Source organism: Eleutherodactylus coqui, chromosome 6 (genome assembly GCF_035609145.1).
Source record: "Eleutherodactylus coqui strain aEleCoq1 chromosome 6, aEleCoq1.hap1, whole genome shotgun sequence".
Taxonomy (NCBI): Eukaryota; Metazoa; Chordata; class Amphibia; order Anura; family Eleutherodactylidae; genus Eleutherodactylus; species Eleutherodactylus coqui.
This window is the reverse complement of record NC_089842.1, coordinates 223,682,232-223,704,146: the sequence shown is the minus strand read 5'-3', so window position 1 is coordinate 223,704,146 and position 21,915 is coordinate 223,682,232. Positions and strand designations below refer to the sequence as shown.

Sequence of the window (21,915 nt, the reverse complement as noted above, 5' to 3'; positions counted from 1 at the left end):
TTACCTGTGGGTTAGGGTCCGGCTTAGCGTCCTTCCTCTTACCTGGGTGGGGGTCTGGTCTCATTTCCCTCCTCTTACCTGTGGGTTAGGGTCCGGCTTAGCGTCCTTCCTCTTACCTGGGTGGGGGTCCGGTCTCATTTTCCTCCTCTTACCTGGGGGTTAGGGTCCAGCTTAGCGTCCTTCCTCTTACCTGGGTAGGGGTCCGGTCTCATTTTCCTCCTCTTACCTGTGGGTTAGGGTCCGGCTTAGCGTCCTTCCTCTTACCTGGGTGGGGGTCTTGTCTCATTTCCCTCCTCTTACCTGTGGGTTAGGGTCTGGCTTAGCGTCCTTCCTCTTACCTGGGTGGGGGTCCGGTCTCATTTCCCTCCTCTTACCTGTGGGTTAGGGTCCGGCTTAGCGTTCTTCCTCTTACCTGGGTGGGGGTCCGGTCTCATTTCCCTCCTCTTACCTGTGGGTTAGGGTCCGGCTTAGCATCCTTCCTCTTACCTGGGTGGGGGTCCGGTCTCATTTTCCTCCTCTTACCTGTGGGTTAGGGTCCAGCTTAGCGTCCTTCCTCTTACCTGGGTGGGGGTCCGGTTTAATTTTCCTCTTCTCACCTGGGCATTTCTTCTCTTCCTTCCTATTCAGGGTTCTGTGGAGTCCATGAAGTTGGTTCTCGGGGGTTCCCTGAGCAGGGTGGGTGCCCTGAGTGAGTGCCCCTTTCAGGATGACGAGTCCATCCACAATACAGGTAGGGTGTCAGGGTGAGGGTGATCTGTACATGTGTGTGGCCCCTTCTTCACCTGTCGGCTTTGTGTCTCCTCCTCACAGTGAATGGCGTTGTGAACTCCATCCTGGGTGAGTACACAGCTCCTCTGCGGTAGTGGTGGCGATATGTGGGTATTACAGCCCTGTCGTCTCTTCTCAGGGGAGCACACCAAGGCCCTGATCACACAGATGACCCTCTTCAATAAGGTCCTGGCCGAGCTTCGGGAGGACATTCGGGAGCAGGTGAGGGGCTGTTACACTGCAGGGTACAGTCTGCAGTCACATGTATAACCCGGTGGGGGCAGCACTGATAGCTCTTACTATGAGACAGCGAGGGTCCTCAATGACTGATCTCTCTGTTTATGGCCAGGTGAAGGAGATGTCCCTCATCCGGAACACAATCATGGAGTGCCAGGTTTGCGGTAAGTACCCAGCATACTCTGCACAACTCTATACAGCCACTCAGAAACTGGGAGCTGATCTAATCGGTCACTGACTACAAATGACCAGCACAGTCACCTCTCTGAGCAACCCCTCATAATGTAGAATGATGGAGGGCTAGAGAGGACCAGCAGAGTGACTCCTCCTACTATAGGATGACAGAGGACCAGCAGAGTGACTCCTCCTACTATAGGATGACAGAGGACCAGCAGAGTGACTCCTCCTACTATAGGGTTACAGGAGGGCTACAGAAGACCAGCGTAGTGACTCCTCTTACTATAGGGGGACAGGGGGGGCTACAGAGGACCAGCAAAGTGACTCCTCCTACTATAGGGTAACAAGGGTCTAGAGAGGACCACCAGAGTGACTACTATAGAATGGTGACGGGGGCTACAGAGGGCCAGCAGAGAGGACCAGCAGAGTGGCTCCTCCTACTATAGGGTGATGGGGGCGGGGTCACAAAGGACCTGCAGAGTGAATACTCTTACTATAGGGTGACATGGATGGGGGAGAGATGACCAGCAGAGTGACTCCTCCTACTATAGGATGACAGAGGGGGGGGGCTACAGAGGACCAGCAAAGTGACTCCTCCTACTAAAGGATGTTTGAGGGCTGCAGAGGACCAGCAGTCACCACTCCTACTTAAGGATGACGGGGGGGGGGGGGGCTACAGAGGACCAGCAAAGTGACTCCTCCTACTAAAGGGTGTCTGAGGGCTACAGAGGACCAACAGAGTAACCCCTCCTACTATAGGGTGACAGGGGGCTACAAAGGACCAGCAGAGTGATTCCTCGTACTATAGGGTGACGAGGGGGCTACAGAGGACAAGCAAAGTGACTCCTCCTACTATAGGGTGACGGGGGGACTGCAGAGAACCAGCAGTCACGCTTCCTACTTAAGGTTGACAGGGCGGCTATAGAGAAGCAGCAGAATGACACCACTGCTATAGAGTAAAAGGTGGCTAGAGAGGACCAGCAGAGTGAGCCCTCCTACTAAAGGGTGTCTGAGGGCTACAGAGGAACGGCAGAGTGACTCCTCCTACTATAGAATGGCAGAAGAATAGCATAGTGACTACTCCTACTGTAAAGTGACGGGGGGCTACAGAGGACCAGCACAGTGACTCCTACTAAAGGGTGACGGGGGCATCAGAAGACCAGCAGATTGACTCCTTCTACTATAGGGTGACAAGGATGCTAGACAGAACCAGCAATATGACTCCTCCTACTATAGGGTGACTGAGGGCTGCAGAGGACCAGCAGAGTGACTCTTCCTACTATAGGGTGACGGGGGGCTACACAGAAGAAGAAGAATGACTCCTCCTAGTATAGGATGACAGGGGCTAGAGAGGACCAGCAGTTTGACTCCTCCTACTATAGGATGACAGAGGACCAGCAGAGTGACTCCTCCTACTATAGGATGACAGAGGACCAGCAGAGTGACTCCTCCTACTGTAAGGTGACAGGAGGGCTACATAGGACTAATAGAGTGACTCCTCCTACTATAGGGTGACAGGGGGGCTACAGAGGACCATCAAAGTGACTCCTCCTACTATAGAGTGACAGGGGGGGGGGCTACAGAGGACCAGCAAAGTGACTCCTCCTAGTAAAAGGGTGTCTGAGTGCTGCAGAGGACCAGCAGAGTGATTCCTCCTACTAGAGGGTGACAGGGGAGGGGGAGGATATAGAGGACCAGTAGGGTGACTCCTCCTACTATAGGGTGATGGGGGACTAGAGAGGACCAGCAGAGTGACTCCTCCTAATATAAGATGACAAAGGACCAGCAAAGTGACTCCTCCTACTATAGGGTGACAGTAACTACAGAGGACCAGCAGAGTAACTCCTCCTACTATAGCATGGCAGAGGACCAGCATAGGGACTACTCCTACTGTAATTTGGCGGGGGGCTACAAAGGACCAGCAGAATGACTCCTCCTACCATAGGGTGATGGGGGGGGCTGCAGAGTGACTTCTCCTACTATAGGGTGACGGGGGGAAAGGGGGAGGGCTACAGAAGACCAGCTGAGTAACTCCTCCTACTGTAGGCTGACGGGGAGCTAGAGAGGACCAGCAAAGGGACTTGTTCTACTATGGGGTGACAGAGGGCTGCAGAGGGCCAGCAGAGTGACTACTCCTACTATAGGGTGACGTGGGGTGGGGGGCTAGAAAGGACCAGCAGAGTGACCCCTCCTACTATAGGGTGACGGGGGGGCTAGAGAGGACCAGCAGAGTGACTTGTTCTACTATAGGGTGACGGGGTATACAAAGGACCAGCAGAGTGACTACTCCTACTGTAAGGTGACGGGGGGGGGGCTACAGAGGAACAGCATACTGACTCCTCCTACTCTAAGGCGACGTGGGGGGGGGGGGCTACAGAGGAGCAGCAGAGTGACTTCTCCTACTAGGGGGTGACAGGGGGCTACAGAGGACTAGCTGAGTAACTCCTCCTACTGTAGGCTGGCGGAGAGCTAGAGAGGACCAACAAAGGGACTTGTTCTACTATAGGGTGACAGAGGGCTGCAGAGGACCAGCAGAGTGACTCTTCCTACTATAGGGTGACTGAGGGCTGCAGAGAGCCAGCAGAGTGACTCCTCCTACTTTAGGGTAACAGGGAGCTAGAGAGGACCAGCAGAGTGACTACTTTTACTATAGGGTGAAGGGGGGCTAGAGAGAACCAGCAAAGTGACTTGTTCTACTAATTAGGGTGCTGCAGAAGACCAGCAGAGTGACTCCTCCTACTGTAGGTGGGGGAGGGGCTACAAAAGACCAGCAGAGTAACTCCTCCTACTATAGGGTGACGGGGGAGGTACAGAGGACCAGCAGTCACCCCTCCTATTTAAGGGTGACGGGGGACTACAGAGGACCAGCAAAGTGACTCCTCCTACTGTAGGTTGACAACCACCCCCTGCAGTCATACTGATTCAACCACTATACGGTCTGACCATTGTCTATGTGTATATCACCCCACACTCTCCACCTCGCCATACTGTGCACATCTCCAGCCCCTTTACCTTCTGTATCCCCCCACTATTTGTAGTATGTAAGCTCCTTGGAGCAGGACCCTCACCCCATTATCTGTAGTATGTAAGCTCCTTGGAGCAGGACCCTCACCCCATTATCTGTAGTATGTAAGCTCCTTGGAGCAGGACCCTCACCCCATTATCTGTAGTATGTAAGCTCCTTGGACCCGCACCCTTATTGTCTCCATCAACTGTTTTTTGTATTTTTGAGGTTTTGTCTTTCTGTACCCCCTGTTTTTGTAAGCGCTGCGGAATATGTTTGCGCTATATAAATAAAGATTATATCATTCTTACTATTAGTCACCCCTACTACTATAGGGTGAGGGGGCTGCAGAGGACCAGCAGTCACTCCTCCTGTAGGGTGTTGTGCTATTGGATGTCGGCCTCGTTGTTATCTGCTGTCTCACTCTCAGGGTTCCATGAACACCGCTCCCGCTGTAACCCCAACCCGTGTTTTCAGGGTGTGGACTGTATGGAGACATATGAGTACCCCGGGTATCGCTGTGGCCCCTGCCCCACGGGCTCTCACGGTAATGGCACGCACTGTGCGGACATCGACGAGGTATGGATGGTGATACAGGGGCAGTGGGGGGTGAGGGGATGCCCGTTGACCCCCTATTCTCCTTGCAGTGCTCTCATGCCAATCCTTGTTTCACTGGTTCTAAATGCATCAACACATCTCCTGGTTTCCGCTGTGAGGCCTGTCCACGCGGATTCAAAGGCAACTCCGTGTCTGGAGTGGGCACAGACTATGCCAAAGCCAGCAAACAGGTGGGCAGAAAATCAGCCTTTATGGTGTTATTGCCCTCAGCATGTGGGGTAAGTCTGTTGGGTGCAAAACTCTGAGGAGGGGTGCTGGACCCTGGGTGTGGTGTGTGAGGTAAGTCTGTGGGGTGCAAGACCCTGAAGGGGGTGCTGGAACCTGGGTGTGGTGTCGGGTGCAAGACCGTAAAGGGGGGTGCTGGACCCTGGGTGTGGTATGTGGGGTAAGGCCGTGGGGTGCAAGACCCTGAGGGGTGTGCTGGACCCTTGGGTGTGGTGTGTGGGGTAAGTCTGTGGGGTGCAAGACTCTGAGGAGGGGTGCTGGACCCTGGGTGTGGTACGTGGGGTAAGTCTGTGGGGTGCAAGACCCTGAGGGGGAGGGGTGTGCTGGACCCTTGGGTGTGGTGTGTGGGGTAAGTCTGTGGGGTGCAAGACCCTGAGGGGGGTGATGGACCCTTGGGTGTGGTGTCGGGTGCAAGACCATGAAGGGGGGTGCTGGACCCTGGGTGTGGTGTGTGGGGTAAGTCTGTGGGGTCAAGACCCTGAAGGGGGGTTCTGGACCCTGGGTGTGGTACGTGGGGTAAGTCTGTGGGGTGCAAGACCCTGAGGGGGAGGGGTGTGCTGGACCCTTGGGTGTGGTGTGTGGGGTAAGTGTGTGAGGTGCAAGACTCCGAGGGGAAGGTGGACCCTGGGTGTGGTGTGTGGAGTATATATCTGTTGGGTGCAGCACCCTGAGGCGTTGGTCTGTGGGGTGCAGGACCCTGGAGGTGCTCTTTGCGGTGCAGGATCCTGGAGGGGGAGTGTGGGTAAGTCTGTGGGGTGCAGCACCCTTTGGGGTTGCTCTGTGGGGTGCAGGACCCTGAGGGGTTGCTCTGTGGGGTGCAGCTCCCTGCTGGGGTTGGTCTGTGGGGTGCAGCACACTGAGGGGTTGGTCTGTGGGGTGCAGCACACTGAGGGGTTGGTCTGTGGGGTGCAGGACCCTGAGGGGTTGGTCTGTGGGGTGCAGCACACTTAGGGGTTGGTTTGCGGGGTGCAGTACCCTGAGGGGCTGGTCTGTGGGGTGCAGGACCCTGAGGGGTTGGTCTGTGGGGTGCAGCACACTGAGGGGTTGGTCTGTCGGGTGCAGCACACTGAGGGGTTGGTCTGTGGGGTGCAGGACCCTGAGGGGTTGGTCTGTGGGGTGCAGCACACTAAGGGGTTGGTTTGCGGGGTGCAGTACCCTGAGGGGCTGGTCTGTGGGGTGCAGGACCCTGAGGGGTTGGTCTGTGGGGTGCAGCACACTGAGGGGTTGGTTTGCGGGGTGCAGTACCCTGAGGGGCTGGTCTGTGGGGTGCAGGACCCTGCTGGGGTCTACTTCATGCCTCATTTTTGATCTGTCCTGTTTTCCAGGTTTGCACAGACATTGATGAATGCAATGATGGGAATAATGGTGGCTGCGCCGCGAACTCCATCTGTACGAACACGGTGGTAAGTGTCTACATGCTCGTATGCCCTGCCGCTCTCATCGCACTCACCCCTGCTCTCCTTTTTCAGGGCTCATATAAATGTGGCCCCTGCAAGCCAGGATTTGTTGGGAACCAGTCTTTGGGATGTGCACCGAAGAAGTCGTGTGCGGGACCTACCTTCAACCCCTGCCATGTGAACGCGCACTGTGTGTTTGAAAGGAATGGGGATGTCACATGTGCGGTAAGAGGCGTCTTGCCGTATACCACGGGCATGCCTGTGGCCCCAGCAGCTGACACTTCTTCCACTTTGCCTTCTTGCAGTGCAATGTTGGTTGGGCTGGTAATGGATACACGTGTGGCAGAGACACGGATATCGACGGGTACCCCGACGAGGCTATGCCATGCATCGATAACAACAAACATTGCCGCCAGGTATGAGAAGCAGTAATGGGATCTGGTGATGGGGAGCAGGGATGGGATCCGGTAATAAGTGGGTATGTGCAGTGATGAGGGGTGTCATTATGGGATCTGGTTACAGGGGGCAGTGATGGGATCCAGTGATATTGTGGGGTGTGGTGATGGGATATGGGGGTGTGCACTGATGGGATTTAATGATGAGGGGTTTGCATTGATGGGATCCAGTCACGAGTGGAGTTAAGCAGTGATGGGATCCGGTGATGGGGGTATGCACTGATGGCGTCCAGTGATGGGATCTGGTGATGGAGGTATGCATTGATGGGATCTGGTGATGGAGGTATGCATTGATGGGATCTGGTGATGGAGGTATGCATTGATGGGATCTGGTTATGGGGGTATGCACTGATGGGATCTGGTGATGGGGGTGTGCACTGATGGGATCTGGTGATGGGGGTGTGCACTGATGGGATCCGGTGATGGGGGTATGCACTGATGGGATCTGGTGAGGGGGTTTGCACTGATGGGATGTGGTGATGGGGGTTTGCATTGATGGGATCCAGTGATGAGTGAAGTTAAGCAGTGAAGGGATCCAGTGACGGGGATATGCTCTGATGGGGTCCAGTGATGGGATCTGGTGATGGGAGTGTGCACTGATGGCATCTGGTGATGTAAGTATGCATTGATGGGATCTGGAGATGGGAGTGGGTACTGATGGGGTCCAGTGATGGGATCTGGTGATGGGGGTATGCAATGATGGGATCTGCTGATGGGGTATGCATCTATGGTATTTGGTGATGGGGGTGTGCACTGATGGGATCTGGTGATGGGGGGATGCACTGATGGGATCTGGTGATAGGGGTATGCACTGATGGGATCTGGTGATGGGGTTTGCTCTGATGGGATCTGCTGATGGGGTGTGCGCTGATGGGATTTGGTGATGGGGGTGTGCACTGATGGTATCCGGTGATGGGGGTATGCACTGATGGGATCTGGTGAGGGGGTTTGCACTGATGGGATGTGGTGATGGGGGTTTGCATTGATGGGATCCAGTGATGAGTGAAGTTAAGCAGTGAAGGGATCCAGTGATGGGGATATGCTCTGATGGGGTCCAGTGATGGGATCTGGTGATGGGAGTGTGCACTGATGGCATCTGGTGATGTAAGTATGCATTGATGGGATCTGGAGATGGGGGTATGCACTGATGGGATCTGCTGATGGGGTATGCACCTATGGTATTTGGTGATGGGGGTGTGCACTGATGGGATCCGGGGTATGCACTGATGGGATCTGGTGATGGGGGGATGCACTGATGGGATCTGATGATGGGGGTTTGCACTGATGGGATCTGGTGATGGGGTTTGCTCTGATGGGATCTGCTGATGGGGTGTGCACTGATGGGATTTGGTGATGGGGGTGTGCACTGATGGGATCCGGAGTATGCACTGATGGGATCTGGTGATGGGGGTATGCACTGATGGGATCTGGTGATTGGGGGATGCACTGATGGGATCTGGTGATTGGGGTATGCACTGATGGGATCTGGTGATTGGGGGATGCACTGATGGGATCTGGTGATTGGGGGATGCACTGATGGGATCTGGTGATTGGGGTATGCACTGATGGGATCTGGTGATTGGGGTGTGCACTGATGGGATCCGGTGATGTGTGATATTGGAGATTTAAATGTCCCCACATTAACCCATTGATGAGTAGCTGCACCTCCATCTGCAGGTTCTCTTCCCCGCTCTGTAGGCTTGCTGATTTATTTCTGCTCTCCGACAGGACAACTGCAGACTAACCCCGAACTCCGGCCAGGAGGACGCCGATAATGATGGGATCGGGGACCAGTGCGACGAGGACGCAGATGGTGATGGCATTAAAAACGTGGAGGTAATGTGAAGTCGTAAATGTGGAATCCTGGGGTTCGTTGTCCGCTTCCCTCGCTCCGGAGCCGGGATGCGACCCCTCACTTGGCTCTTGTCTTTCAGGATAACTGCCGACTAGTCCCCAACAAGGACCAGCAGAACTCAGACACCGACTCATTTGGTGATGCCTGTGACAACTGTCCCAACGTCCCCAACAATGACCAGAAAGACACCGATGCCAACGGAGAGGGAGATGCTTGTGATAATGACATTGATGGGGACGGTGAGTGACGGGCGCCTGGGGTTATGTGACCAGTATGGCGGGGAGGGAAAAACACGCCCTACTCTGAGATAGTATGCATCAAGGTCCAAATGACCTCAGATCTTACAGATTACTGATGGGAGAGGCTGATGAAATCTCGCCCCCCCCATCTTTATATATAATAACTGTGCTGTAATAAATATGTATACCTATGTGTGTATATGTACACGGCCGTGCCAGAAGTCCTGGAATAGCGAAATGTACCCCACCACTGATGGGGCGGCTCGGGAACCCCTCTTCAAGTTGTGAGGTTGAACAGCGCCCCGTGTGCTCACAGCGAGGCGATAGGAATTATCGGATGAGGCTGATAGCGGGCCACAGTAAACAGCGCAGTGACCGCCCTCAGGCGCTTAATGATGGCGGCCGATGGACGTCTGGCTAGAATTGTCCGTGCAAGCAGAAAAGCAGGTAGAGCCACCCGCAGACCCCGCAGGTCAGCGTCACGATCAGGCTCCATACTGCTGTGGGGCGTTCTCATGGGTTGGGTCCACTGGTCTGCCACGTCTGTGACTGGTGCCGGCTACATGTCACTGCTCGGTAACCGTGTGCAGCCCCTCATGTCTCCCACAATGATGGGATATTCCCGCAGGATAATACTCTGCGCCGTCGGGTCCAAGTTGTCCAGAATTGTTTAGAGCACTCTGGAGAGTTCCTATAAATGGTGCGGCCGGCATGGTCACCCGACATGAGCGCAGTGGAGCATTTATGGGGTGTGGTGGAGAGGATCCTGTACCTACAAATACACCGGAGCTGTGGGGGCTATGCAGACGGCTCAACATCCCCCCAGAATCCTTACGTCCAATTGTGGAGTCGATGCGACGATGAGTTGCTGCACCCTGCTGGGCTGGAGGGGTCCTACAGGGTTTTAGTTCCTGTCCCGTGACTTCTGGCACGTCGGTGTTAAGATCCATTTAGACACAACGATTATCGCTCAAAATTCTCAGTCACATCCCTTCCCTAGAAGGAATATATAATAGTAATAATATAATCTTTATTTATATAGCGCAAACATATTCCGCAGCGCTTACAAAGACAGGGTGATACAGAAACTCCAAAAATACAAAAAAACAGTTGATGGAGACAGTAGAGTTCAGGGGCTCCAATGAGCTTACATACTACAAATATTTGGGTGATACAGTAGGTAAAGGGCTGGAGATGTGCACGGTATGGCGGGGTGGAGAGTGTGGGATGCTATACACATAGACAATGGTCAAACCGTATAGTGGTTGAATCAGTATGACTGCAGGGGGCGGTTGATGACGGCTAGCAATGGTTGCAGTCAGTAGGTCAGGGAGCATGTTATCAGGCGCAGTACAGAGAGGTTTGGTTTAGGGGATTTGGTATGCCTCCCCGAAGAGGTGTTTTTTAGAGCACGCCTGAAGTTTTGTGAGTCAGGGATTGCCCGGATAGTTTTTGGGTAGCGCGTTCCAGTGGACCGGTGCTGCTCTGGAGAAGTCTTGGAGGCGGGAATGAGAGGTTCGAGTTAAAGGGGCATTTAGTCTGATTTCATTAGCAGAGCGGAGGGCGCGGGCTGGGTGGTGGATTGAGATGAGGGATGCAATGTAGGGTAGCGATGTGCTATTGAGTGCTTTGTGGATGAGGGTAGTAAGTATTTGACGGGCAGCCAGTGCAGTGACTGGCACAGGGCAGAGGCGTCCGAGTAGCAGCTGGACAGTAAGATGAACCTGGCTGCTGCATTCAGGATGGAATAGAGGGGGTAGAGTCTGGTACGGGAGAGGCCGATCAGCAGCGAGTTGCAATATATGGATGAGGGCAACAGTGAGCGTTTTTAGCGTTTCCACGGTGAGAAAGGGGGGGATTCTTGCGATGTTCTTGAGGTGCAGCTGACATGTTCGGCCCAGTGATTCGATGTAGGGGGTAAAGGAGAGAATGGGGTCGAATATAACATCAAGGCGGCGAGCGTTCTGGGAGTTATGGTGCCACACACTGAGATGGAGATGTCAGGATGAGGTCGGTTAGTAGAGGGCAGAAACACCAGTAAGTCAGTTTTTGAGAGGTTCAGTTTTAGGAAGAGAGAGGACATAGTGTTAGAGACAGCAGACAGACAGTCGGTGGCATTCTGGAGGAATGCTCCTTTGATGTCACAGAACGAGGTGTATAACTGGGTGTCGTCAGCATACAGATGGTACTGAAAGCCAAATCTGATGGTTTGTCCAATAGGGGCTGTGTAGATGGAGAAAAGGAGGTGGCCGAGGACCGAGCCCTGGGGGACTCCCAACAGCAAGGGGTCGAGGAGGGGGCCAAGGACCGAGCCCTGGGGGACCCTAACAGCAAGGGGAAAAGGAGGAAAGGTAGAGCCTGAAAATCAGACACTGAAGGAGCAGTCAGATAGGTAGGAGGAGAACCAGGAGAGAGCAGTGTCCTTTAGGCGATGGAGCGAAGCATACTGAGCAGCATTTGTGATCAACAGTGTGAAACGCTGTGGAGCGATCGAGGAGGATCAGCAGGGAATAGTCGCCCCTCGATTTGGCTGTCAGGAGGTCGTTTGACACTTTTGTAAGGGCGGTTTCTGTCGAGTGTAGGGGGCAGAAGCTGGACTGTAGGGGTTCGAGAAGAGAGTTTTCTGATAGATAGCTTAAAACACGAGAGTAAACCAGCCGTTCTAGTAGTTTGGAGATGAAGGGGAGATTTGAGATCGGTCGGTAGTTGGCAGCATTAGTCGAATCAAGAGTTGGTTTCTTTAGCAGTAGGGATATGATGGCGTGTTTACAAGAGGAGGCATAAATGCCAGAGGTTAAAGACAGGTTGAATATAGTGGTGAGATAAGCGATGACAACCAGGGAGAGGGAGGAGGTGTGAGGGGAGAGGGATCCGAGGAGGTGTAAGGGGAGAGGGACCGGAGGATATGTGACGGAAGAGGGTCGCTAGCGCAGGTGGTGGGGCAAGCAGAGGAAAGCAATTTGGAGACTTCTTCCTCTGTCGTTGGTCTGAGTACAGAGAGTGAATAGGAGCTGGTACTGATGAGGTTAGGGTCGGGGCTAGTCTGGGATTAGGAGGTAATTTCCTGCTGGATGATGATGATTTTCTTTTTGAAGTAAGCAGCCAGCTCTTCAGCACTGAGATCCGTCACCGGGGGCTGCAGTTTAGGGCTGAGAAGGGAGTGAAAAGTGTCAAAGAGCCGTTTAGGGTTGTGAGAGGAGTGAGGAGTGAGGAGAGGAGAGAGATGAAGTAGACTTGTGTTGCATGGTGGAGGGTTAGCTTGTAGGTACCGAGCATGAATTTGTAGTGGAGAAAGTCCGTGGACTTTTGCGACTTTCTCCACCGCCGTTCAGCACACCTACAGCACCGCTGGATGAAGCACGTTTGAGGCGTGAGCCATGGTTGCCACGGTCTGCACCGGATGGCTTGGGTCACGGGGGGCATGTTTGAGAGTGGTTCTGTAATGTGCGGCAGCCAGTTTGGGGCAGGAGACTCATCAAAGTATTGGGTGTGAACGGCCTGAAGGTTCCTGTATGTACGGTAGGTAGGACGGGCTGGGGAGATACTAGAAGGCTTAACAGAGAAAGAGAGCAGGTTATGGTCCGAGAGCAGAAGAGGGGAGTTAGTGAAGTGGGAAGCAGAGCACCGACAGAGGAAGACCAGATCCAGAGTATTGCCATCCTTGTGAGTGGGAGAGGCTGTGAGTTGTGCGAGACCAAGGGAGGAGATGAGCGAAAGAAGCTGAGAGGCAGATGGAGAGACGGGGTCATTAGTGGGGATGTTAAAGTCGCCTAAGATGAGGGTTGGAATTTCACAGGATAAGAAGTGGGGGAGCCAGGCGGCAAAGTGCTCAAGAAACAGGTGGGGAGGACCTGGGGGCGGTAGTTGACTGCAACTCGCATGGACAGTGGACGGAAGAGTCGTAGCATATGAACCTCAAATGATGGGAAAGCAAGTGCGGGTATGGGGGGGATTACCTGGAAGGTGCATTGCACGACGAGAAGAGCACCTACTCCTCCACCATGCCTGTTTTCCGGTCTGGGGTATGGGAGAACTGCAGGCCGTTATAAGACAATACAGTGGGAGGCAGTGTCAGATTGCTGTATGCACGTTTCTGTGAGAGCTAGCAGGTTTAGAGATTTAGCATGCATGCTGACTGGCAGTTCCACAGTGCGCATTTAAAGGAGTCAGGGGAGGGTATGCATGGGCTAGTAGTTGGGCTTGAGGCGTGTCTAAGTGAGTCAGGTAGGGGGTAATGGTTAAGGGCAGTGGAGGGTGGGCCAGGATTGGGAGAGATATTCGTTGCCGCTAGTAGCAGGAGGATAGCTAGGGTGAGCAAATGGATTGGGGATTTTTGAGGGCGACTGTTATGTTTGCCAGTGGTATTAGGGGGTTTGAGGCTTAGTCAAACTACTAACGACCACTTGTCTGTAAGTATGTATGTATGTATGTATGTATGTGTGTGTGAGTGATTCTTATGCTCCACCCCTGGTGATGTCATCTCCGCCCCCTGGTGACATCATTGAAGCACCTACAACATATATAAATCACAGAGTCTGACTGACAGAAGAACAACACAGTTAGGCTCTTGAAAAGGGGAGGGCAAGAATAACAAAATGAGAATACAACTAAACTGCTATTATGTCAAGACAACTCAGCAGTCCTGACAGATCACACTGACCTACCTCCACCACAGAGATCCGGTGGGCTGAAGGACATATGGTGATGTCACTGCTGTGGGAGGAGCCAAGCTGTGTTTGTCTGGTGTAGTAATCAAGCTGCTGTGTGTGTCGTGTGGGGATCATAATGCATGTATCATGTAGCACAGCTGTGTAGCGCATTGCGCCACCAGAAACACTGGTACTATAATTTCCTACACAACTCCGCAGCTGTTTAAACTTAGCGATGAGCTGCTTCATCGCTCCTCTTATATGCTGCATAAAAGATGAGCGATGCAGCTAATCTCTCATCGTTAAGTTTAAACAGTGTCCGTTCCATAGTGAAGGGCCGCTGTGTATGAAGGCCCTATTACACTGTTGGGCCGCCTCTTGCTTTGATACAAGATGTGATACGGGCGGGCATGGAGACATACTGGTTCTGTATGGTATCCTGTGGCATATCCCACAGTTGGAGCTGCGGTTGCTTGTCAGACAATCAGACGCTACTCTCTACTGGTGGTCTGTGGGGGGCGTTCTGAGCCCGGTCACCTTGTGTGCCCTCACACATCCACTGGTCCCAATACCTCCGAACAGTCTGGTCAGATGCTCCTCTCTACTTGTGGTCTGTAGGGGGCATCCTGAGCCGGTCACCTTGTGTGCCCCCATCTACTGGTCCCAACACCTCCTAACAGTCTGGTAAGATGTTCCACTCTACTGGTGGTCTGTCGGAGGGTCCTGAGCCCTGTCACCTCGTGTGCCCTCACACATCCACTGGTCCCAACACCTCCTAACAGTCTGGTCAGATGCTCCTTTCTACTGGTGGTCTGTAGGGGGCGTCCTGAGCCCGGTCACCTTGTGTGCCTTCACACATCCACTGGCCCAAATACCTTCTAACAGTCTGGTCAGATGCTCCTCTCTACTGGTGGTATGTCGGGAGCGTCTTGAGACAGGTTACCTTGTGTGCCCTCACACATCCACTGGTCTCAACACCTCCTAGCAGTCTGGTCAGACGCTCCTCTTTGCTGGTGGTCTGTCAAGGAGTCCACTCGCCTTGTGTGCCCTCATCCACTGGCCCCAACACCCCCTAACAATTTTGTCAGATGCTCCTTTCTACTGGTGGTCTGTAGGGGGCATACTGAGCCCGGTCACCTTGTGTGCCCCCATCCACTGGTCTCAACACCTCCTAACAGTCTGGTCAGATGCTCCACTCTACTGGTGGTTTGTTGGAGGGTCCTGAGCCCGGTCACCTTGTGTGCCTTCACACACCCACTGGTCCCAACACCTCCTAACAGTCTGGTCCAACGGTCCTCTCTACTGATGGTCTGTTGGGAGGTCCTGAGCCCGGTTACCTTGTGTGCCCTCACACATCCACTGGTACCAACACCTCCTAACAGTCTGATCAGATGCTGCTCTCTACTGGTGGTCTGTAGGGGGCATCCTGAGTACGGTCATCTTGTGTGCCCCTATCCACTGGTCCCAACACCTCCTAACAGTCTGGTCAGATGCTCCTCTCTACTGGTGGTCTGTCGGGGCGTCCTAAACCCGGTCATCTTGTGTGCCCTCACACATCCACTGGTCCCAACACTTCCTAGCAGTCTGGTCAGACGCGCCTCTCTACTGGTGCTACCGCAAGATCCTGGTGCGCCATCCCTTCCAGTCCCCATCATGTTGTGGTTTCACGCAACAGCAGAACAATGACCCAAAACATGCGGACTGGACATCGGGGGTGAAGAACGCACTTTGTGGCCCAGAGTCCTGGTTACCATCCAGTTCGGCACCGTCATCAGGACGGATGTGTCGGTTACCGACCAGAGTCACCTCTGGGGGGCGCTACAAGAGAAGATGCAAGCGCAGCTGAAACATTAGACAAGGTCATGAAATACCCAGCGTCTGCGCTGCTGAGGGGTAATACAAGTCATCAGTATCCGGCGTGTGCGGGTGACATCCACCATCACATACTGGGGCCGCTTCTCTCCACCGCTCTGTGTTGGCATGAAGGACCAGGGGTGTACACGTATGTAGAGTGCGCACATACACCCACACTCATGTATACGCATATCTGTGCTTCTCTACAGGCATCCCTAATACACTGGATAATTGTGCTAAAGTACCGAACCCCCTGCAGACAGACCGAGACCTAGACAGTGTAGGAGACGCCTGTGACAGCTGCCCCGAGACCAGCAACCCAACACAGGTAGGAATGCTGCACTGCCACATCCCCTGCCAGTACGTAACCTCCCTCTATAGCTGTAGGATATGTACATACCCGCCCTCTGTAGCTGTAGGATATGTATATACCTATCCTTTGTAGCTGTCAGATATATGTACCCGCCCTCTGTTGCTGTAGGATATGTATATACTCATCCTTTGTAGCTGTAAGATATGTATGTACCCGCTCTCTGTAACTGTAGGATATGTATTTGCCCGCCCTCTGTAACTGTAGGATATCTGTACCTGCCCTCTGTAACTGTAGGATATATATATATATATGTATATATATACCTGCGCTCTGTAGCTGTAGGATATATGTAACCACCCTCTGTAACTGTAGGATATGTATATACCTGTCCTCTGCAGCTGTAGGATATGTGTATATCCGCCCTCTGTAACTGTAGAATATATGTACCTGCCCTCTGTAGCTGTAGAATATAGGTACCCGCCCTCTGTAACTGTAGGATATATGTACCTGCCCTCTGTAACTGTAGGATATATATATACCTGCGCTCTGTAATTGTAATATATATGTACCCGCCCTCTGTAACTGTAGGATATGTATATGCATGGTCTCTGTACTCGTAAGATATATGTACCCACCCTCTATTGCTGTAGGATATATATACCCACCCTTTGCAACTGTAGGATGTGTATATCCGCTCTATGTAGCTATAGGATATATGAACCCGCCCTCTGTAGCTGTAGGATCTTTATATCTGCCCTGTGCAGCTGTAGGATATATGTACCTGTCCTCTGTAGCTGTAGGATCTTTATATCTGCCCTCTGTAGCTGTAGGATATATGTACCTGTCCTCTGTAGCTGTAGGATATATGTACTCGTCCTCTGTAGCTGTAGGATATATGTACCCGTCCTCTGTAGCTGTAGGATATATGTACCCGTCCTCTGTAGCTGTAGGATATATGTACCCGTCCTCTGTAGCTGTAGGATATATGTACCCGTCCTCTGTAGCTGTAGGATATATGTACTCGGCCTCTGTAGCTGTAGGATACATATACCCGTCCTCTGTAGCTGTAGGATATATGTACCTGCTTTCTGTAGCTGTAGGATATATGTACCTGTGCTCTGTAGCTGTAGGATATATGTAACCATCCTCTGTAGCTGTAGGATATATGTACCTGCTTTCTGTAGCTGTAGGATATATGTAACCATCCTCTGTAGCTGTAGAATATATATACTCGCCCTCAGTAGCTATAGAATATATGTACCTGCCCTCTGTGGCTGTAGGATATATGTACCCACTCTCAGTGGCTTCTATATACCCACACTCTGTAGATGATATATACACTCATCCTCTTTGGCTGTAGGTTGTATATACCCACCCTTAGCAGCTGTATTTAACTCCATGCTACCTGTCCTACTGATGAGTTGTCTCTCCCTCCAGTCAGATGCGGACAGCGATCTAGTAGGCGACATGTGTGACACCAACCAGGACAGGTGAGTCCTATACTAGAGAGGCGTCTCCTGGAACCCCGGTGACTGGTGGCAATGGATTTGGTGAGGCTTCGTCTTCTGATTCCCCTCATTCTTCAGGGATGGCGACGGGCACCAGGACACCAAGGACAATTGTCCCGACATTCCCAACAGCTCCCAGCTGGATTCCGACAACGATGGGATTGGAGACGAGTGCGACCAGGATGACGATAATGATGGCGTTCCTGACTACGTTCCCCCAGGACCGGACAACTGCCGGCTCATCAACAACCCCAACCAGAAGGACACGGATGGTGAGTGGCTCTTGAGCACGGCTGTGTAAGGCGGGTGTGAGGTGCGGAGGTAACTAGCGCTCTGTGCCCGCAGGGGATGGCATTGGAGATGTGTGCGAGATCGACTTTGATAACGATTCTGTAGCTGACTCGTACGACGTCTGCCCCGAGAGCGCTGAGGTGACGCTCACAGACTTCAGGGCCTTTCAGACCGTCGTTCTGGATCCAGAAGGAGACGCACAAATAGATCCAAACTGGGTGGTGCTGAACCAGGTAATGGACCGATCATGGTGGAGTCTTCTTCCCCAGGAGATCAGCGGCACTGCTGCCACTGTTCATATACTCAGACCATCAGCTGTTTCTCTCTGGTGTCTGCCATATCCTTGCACTGAGTGTTTTTTCCGTGTCTTCCTGGCAGGGAATGGAGATCGTGCAGACCATGAACAGCGATCCGGGCCTGGCAGTAGGTAAGGGGAACTCGACAGTCACATGCCCATAGACCCCCCCCACCCGTAAGCAGCACTTACCTGTCCCGTGTCTTCCTGCAGGTTACACTGCCTTCAATGGCGTGGACTTTGAGGGGACATTCCACGTGAACACGGTCACGGATGATGACTACGCTGGCTTTATCTTCAGCTACCAGGACAGTGCAAGCTTCTATGTGGTCATGTGGAAGCAGACGGAGCAGACGTACTGGCAGGCGACGCCGTTCAGAGCCGTGGCAGAGCCAGGCCTGCAGTTGAAGGTAACCACTGCCATCCCCGGTAGTACCACCTTGGCACTAGTGCTGCCATCCCCCATTGTACATAATATGCCTAATAACATACATGTGTCCCACGCCCCCTACCCATAACATACATGACGTTGTGCAGTTACACATGTCCCCTGTTGTTACCGTTTGTTTGTGTATCAACCTTGTGGCGTTAAACCTCGGCCGGCGACCCCATACCTGCGCCTACATCTTATAATCTCCTCCTCCAGGCCGTGAAGTCAAAGGTCGGACCAGGAGAATATATGCGGAATGCCTTGTGGCACACGGGACACACGCCTGACCACGTGCGCCTTCTCTGGAAGGACCCACGGAACGTTGGCTGGAAAGATAAGACCTCGTACCGCTGGCATCTCACGCATCGGCCCCAGGTGGGGTACATCAGGTCAGCTCATGCTCCAGATACAGGTCGGGTATATCAGCTTATTCCCTGGTCCCAGATGGGCTATATTGGCTCACATAAGGAGCCCCCATGGGCTATATCGGCTCACATATATCCCACAGGGGGCCCTTATCGTCTCACATAAGGGTGCCCCTTGGGCTATATCGGCTCACATAAGGCTCCCCTGTGGGCTATATCGGCTCACATAAGGGCCCCCCGTGGGCTATATTGGCTCACATAACGGCCCCCCGTAGGCCGTATCGACTCACATAAGGGCCCCCCATGGGCTATATCGGCTCACATAAGGGCCCCCCGTGGGCTATAACGGTTCACATAAGGGCCCCCCATGGGCTATATCGGCTCACATAAGGGCCCCCCGTGGGCTATAACGGTTCACATAAGGGTGGCTCGGGGGCTATAACCTCACTCTTTACTTTTGTTCTCCTTAGTCTGACCTGCCTCCATCTGTGTAATCATTGCATTCAGTACAATCAGACTCTAAGGGGTTAATTCTCTGCAGTATAAGGAGAGGGTTGGGGGGGGGGGCTGACGCCAGTGGGCAGAATATCCCCTCTTCTTGTTTACTGAAGCGATGATATCAGCGGGGAGCGCGCCCGCCAAGTCCTTGTGGCCATCGCCCCAGCAACACAATCCCCGTTAGGAATGCCGGACCGCAGTACTAGCGAGTCGCCTTTCATATGGAAAACCGCTGAACAATGCCCTGCTCCTGGGAACTGGATTGTGCTGGGCACCCCTGCCGCGGGCCTGCCAGCGCTGAGCTCATCGCATAGGAGAACAGCTGGACGGGTAGAGGCGGATTAACCAGATGTTGTGTGACCTCCTATACAAAGAGCCGCCAGGCGCCCAGAACAAGGGGTTAATAATGACCTCCATAGGCGCTTCAGGTGTATATACCATCTCCTTACTCTTTGGCAGGGTGAAGCTGTATGAGGGGGCAGATCTGGTGGCCGATTCTGGGGTGGTCATAGACACCAGCATGCGAGGAGGACGACTCGGGGTCTTCTGCTTCTCTCAAGAAAACATCATCTGGTCCAACCTGCAGTATAGATGCAACGGTGAGAGTGGAGTGCAGAAACGGGGCCTCATAGGAGGAGGGTTGTGGGGTGCAGGATTGGGACCTCGGGGGAGGAGGGTTGTGGGGTGCAGAAATGGGGCCTCGTGCGAGGAGGGTTGTGGGGTGCAGGATTGGGACCTCGGGGGAGGAGGGTTGTGGGGTGCAGGAACGGGGCCTCGTGCGAGGAGGATTGTGTGCAGGGACGGGGCCTCGTGGGAGGAGGGTTGTGGGGTGCAGGAACAGTGCCTCGTGCGAGGAGGGTTGTGGGGCGCAGGAACGGGGTCTCGTTGGGAGGAGGGTTGTGGGGTGCAGGAACAGGGCCTTGTGGGAGGAGGGTTGTGGGGTGCAGGAACGGGCCTCGTGGGCGGAGGGTTGTGGGGCGCAGGATTGGGACCTCGTGGGAGGAGGGTTGTGGGGTGCAGGAACAGTGCCTCGTGCGAGGAGGGTTGTGGGGCGCAGGAACGGGGTCTCGTTGGGAGGAGGGTTGTGGGGCGCAGGAACGGGGCCTCGTTGGGAGGAGGGTTGTGGGGTGCAGGAACGGGGCCTCGTTGGGAGGAGGGTTGTGGGGTGCAGGAACGGGGCCTCGTGGGAGGAAGGTTGTGGGGTGCAGGAACAGGGCCTCGTGGGAGGAGGGTTGTAGCGTGCACGGACAGGGCCTCGTGGGATGAGGTTTGCGGGGTGCAGGGACGGGCCACATGGGAAGAGGTTTGCAGGGTGCAGGACTTCTAGAGAGGGTTGTGTGTGGTGGAGTGATGGGACCACAGCGAGAGGGTAGCATGGGGTACAGGAACCGAGTCTGTAAGGACAGGGTTCTGCGGGGGCAGCAGGCTGCAGAGCAGTACATCGGTGTGTGTGGGCTCCTTGTGCTGTACTCACTGTCTTCTTCTCCTGGCAGACACCATTCCCGAGGACTTTGAGCCATACAGACGAGTTCTACTGGAAGGTCGAGAATAAGCCTCCGGCTCCACATGTGTGTATTTCCACCCTAACATGTCGGGGTCTGTGGTCAGACTTGGGGCATTCCATCTATGGAGACAAGTGGCGCCCTGAACCTCTGCGCTGGCGAGCAGACCCAACTGCTCTCTCATCTGATTTTGCATCTTTATCGGATGACCAAGATTACTCGTCGTCCCCCGCTGCCAGTGCGGGTGCTGTGACTGGTTCTGCTGAAGGGGGACATTATATGGACATGAGACTAGATCTGTAACGGGCCTCCAGGCTTCTCACACTCTTCGTGTCCCACACCCGCTCATAAAGTTTTTGGAGTTTTTTTTTATTGCTCGTCTTTTGTGTCTTCATGTCAGTGACACTGCCACCTTAGAATATAGTCCCACCATTGTACCCAGGCTCTAGTCATGTGCTCAACACCTACTCCAGGGTAAGGAGATCCGATCCTGTGCAATATGGGGGACGACCACAGTGCGTGGCCTCTTCTGGGTGCTGAGTTGTATCTGCTGGGGGTATATGCAGATATGAATAACACCGATGATCTGGTGACAATGGTGCTTGCTGGGGGAAAATATACTATGTGGTGTGAATATATCCCAGAATGTTATATATGCGCATCACATTCCAGCCCTTGCGATTGATGATTTACAGCCAAATATAGATAGATAGATAGATAGATAGATAGATAGATAGATAGATAGATAGATAGATCTATGTCATCAGTCACAAGGGACGGAATGTGATATGTAGATGACTGATCAAAGTGACGCTAAAACAGCTGGTCTTGTGGGTTGTGACCAGACTGTAGTGATCAGTACCTACCAAAAGTGCTCCAAGTAGGGAAAACTGGGTGGTGGACGCCCAAAGCTAATGTGGGGGTGAAGGCCGCCCATCTAGTCCGATCCCACAGAAGAGCGACTGTAGGAGACATTACTTATGACGGCCCTGCTGGCGGTGATAGAAAGGTGTCGCATCACACAGGACATCGCAGCTCGCTGTGTGTACGGGGGCTTCGGACAGGTCAGAGTGCCCATGTGACCCTAGTCCAACACCGAAAGTGTCTACGATGGGCATCAGAACTGGAGCTATGGAAGAAGGCGCCCGGTCTGATGGATCATATGTTACATCATGTGCCAGGAGCGTCACGCACCTGGGAAGAGATGGTACCAGGATGGGAAGAAGACAAGCCGG

The 21,915-nt window shown here is 53.5% G+C and overlaps 1 protein-coding gene across 1 annotated transcript in view; it reads left to right on the top strand.

Moving 5' to 3' along the window:
* Positions 1–21,052, top strand: part of THBS3 (thrombospondin 3) — a 30,838-nt gene extending 9,786 nt beyond the window's left edge. Inside the window, exons 4-23 of the mRNA XM_066608946.1 lie at positions 628–730; positions 811–837; positions 908–990; positions 1,118–1,169; positions 4,617–4,765; positions 4,834–4,974; positions 6,355–6,432; positions 6,499–6,651; positions 6,732–6,842; positions 8,610–8,717; positions 8,816–8,975; positions 15,688–15,806; positions 17,229–17,281; positions 17,378–17,571; positions 17,645–17,823; positions 17,969–18,017; positions 18,099–18,295; positions 18,532–18,704; positions 19,638–19,777; positions 20,672–21,052. Of these exons, the coding sequence (XP_066465043.1) occupies positions 628–730; positions 811–837; positions 908–990; positions 1,118–1,169; positions 4,617–4,765; positions 4,834–4,974; positions 6,355–6,432; positions 6,499–6,651; positions 6,732–6,842; positions 8,610–8,717; positions 8,816–8,975; positions 15,688–15,806; positions 17,229–17,281; positions 17,378–17,571; positions 17,645–17,823; positions 17,969–18,017; positions 18,099–18,295; positions 18,532–18,704; positions 19,638–19,777; positions 20,672–20,730 (2,328 nt within the window). The 3' untranslated portion in view covers positions 20,731–21,052. The remainder of the gene's footprint in view (positions 1–627; positions 731–810; positions 838–907; positions 991–1,117; positions 1,170–4,616; positions 4,766–4,833; positions 4,975–6,354; positions 6,433–6,498; positions 6,652–6,731; positions 6,843–8,609; positions 8,718–8,815; positions 8,976–15,687; positions 15,807–17,228; positions 17,282–17,377; positions 17,572–17,644; positions 17,824–17,968; positions 18,018–18,098; positions 18,296–18,531; positions 18,705–19,637; positions 19,778–20,671) is intronic.
* Positions 21,053–21,915: the final 863 nt, after the last annotated feature.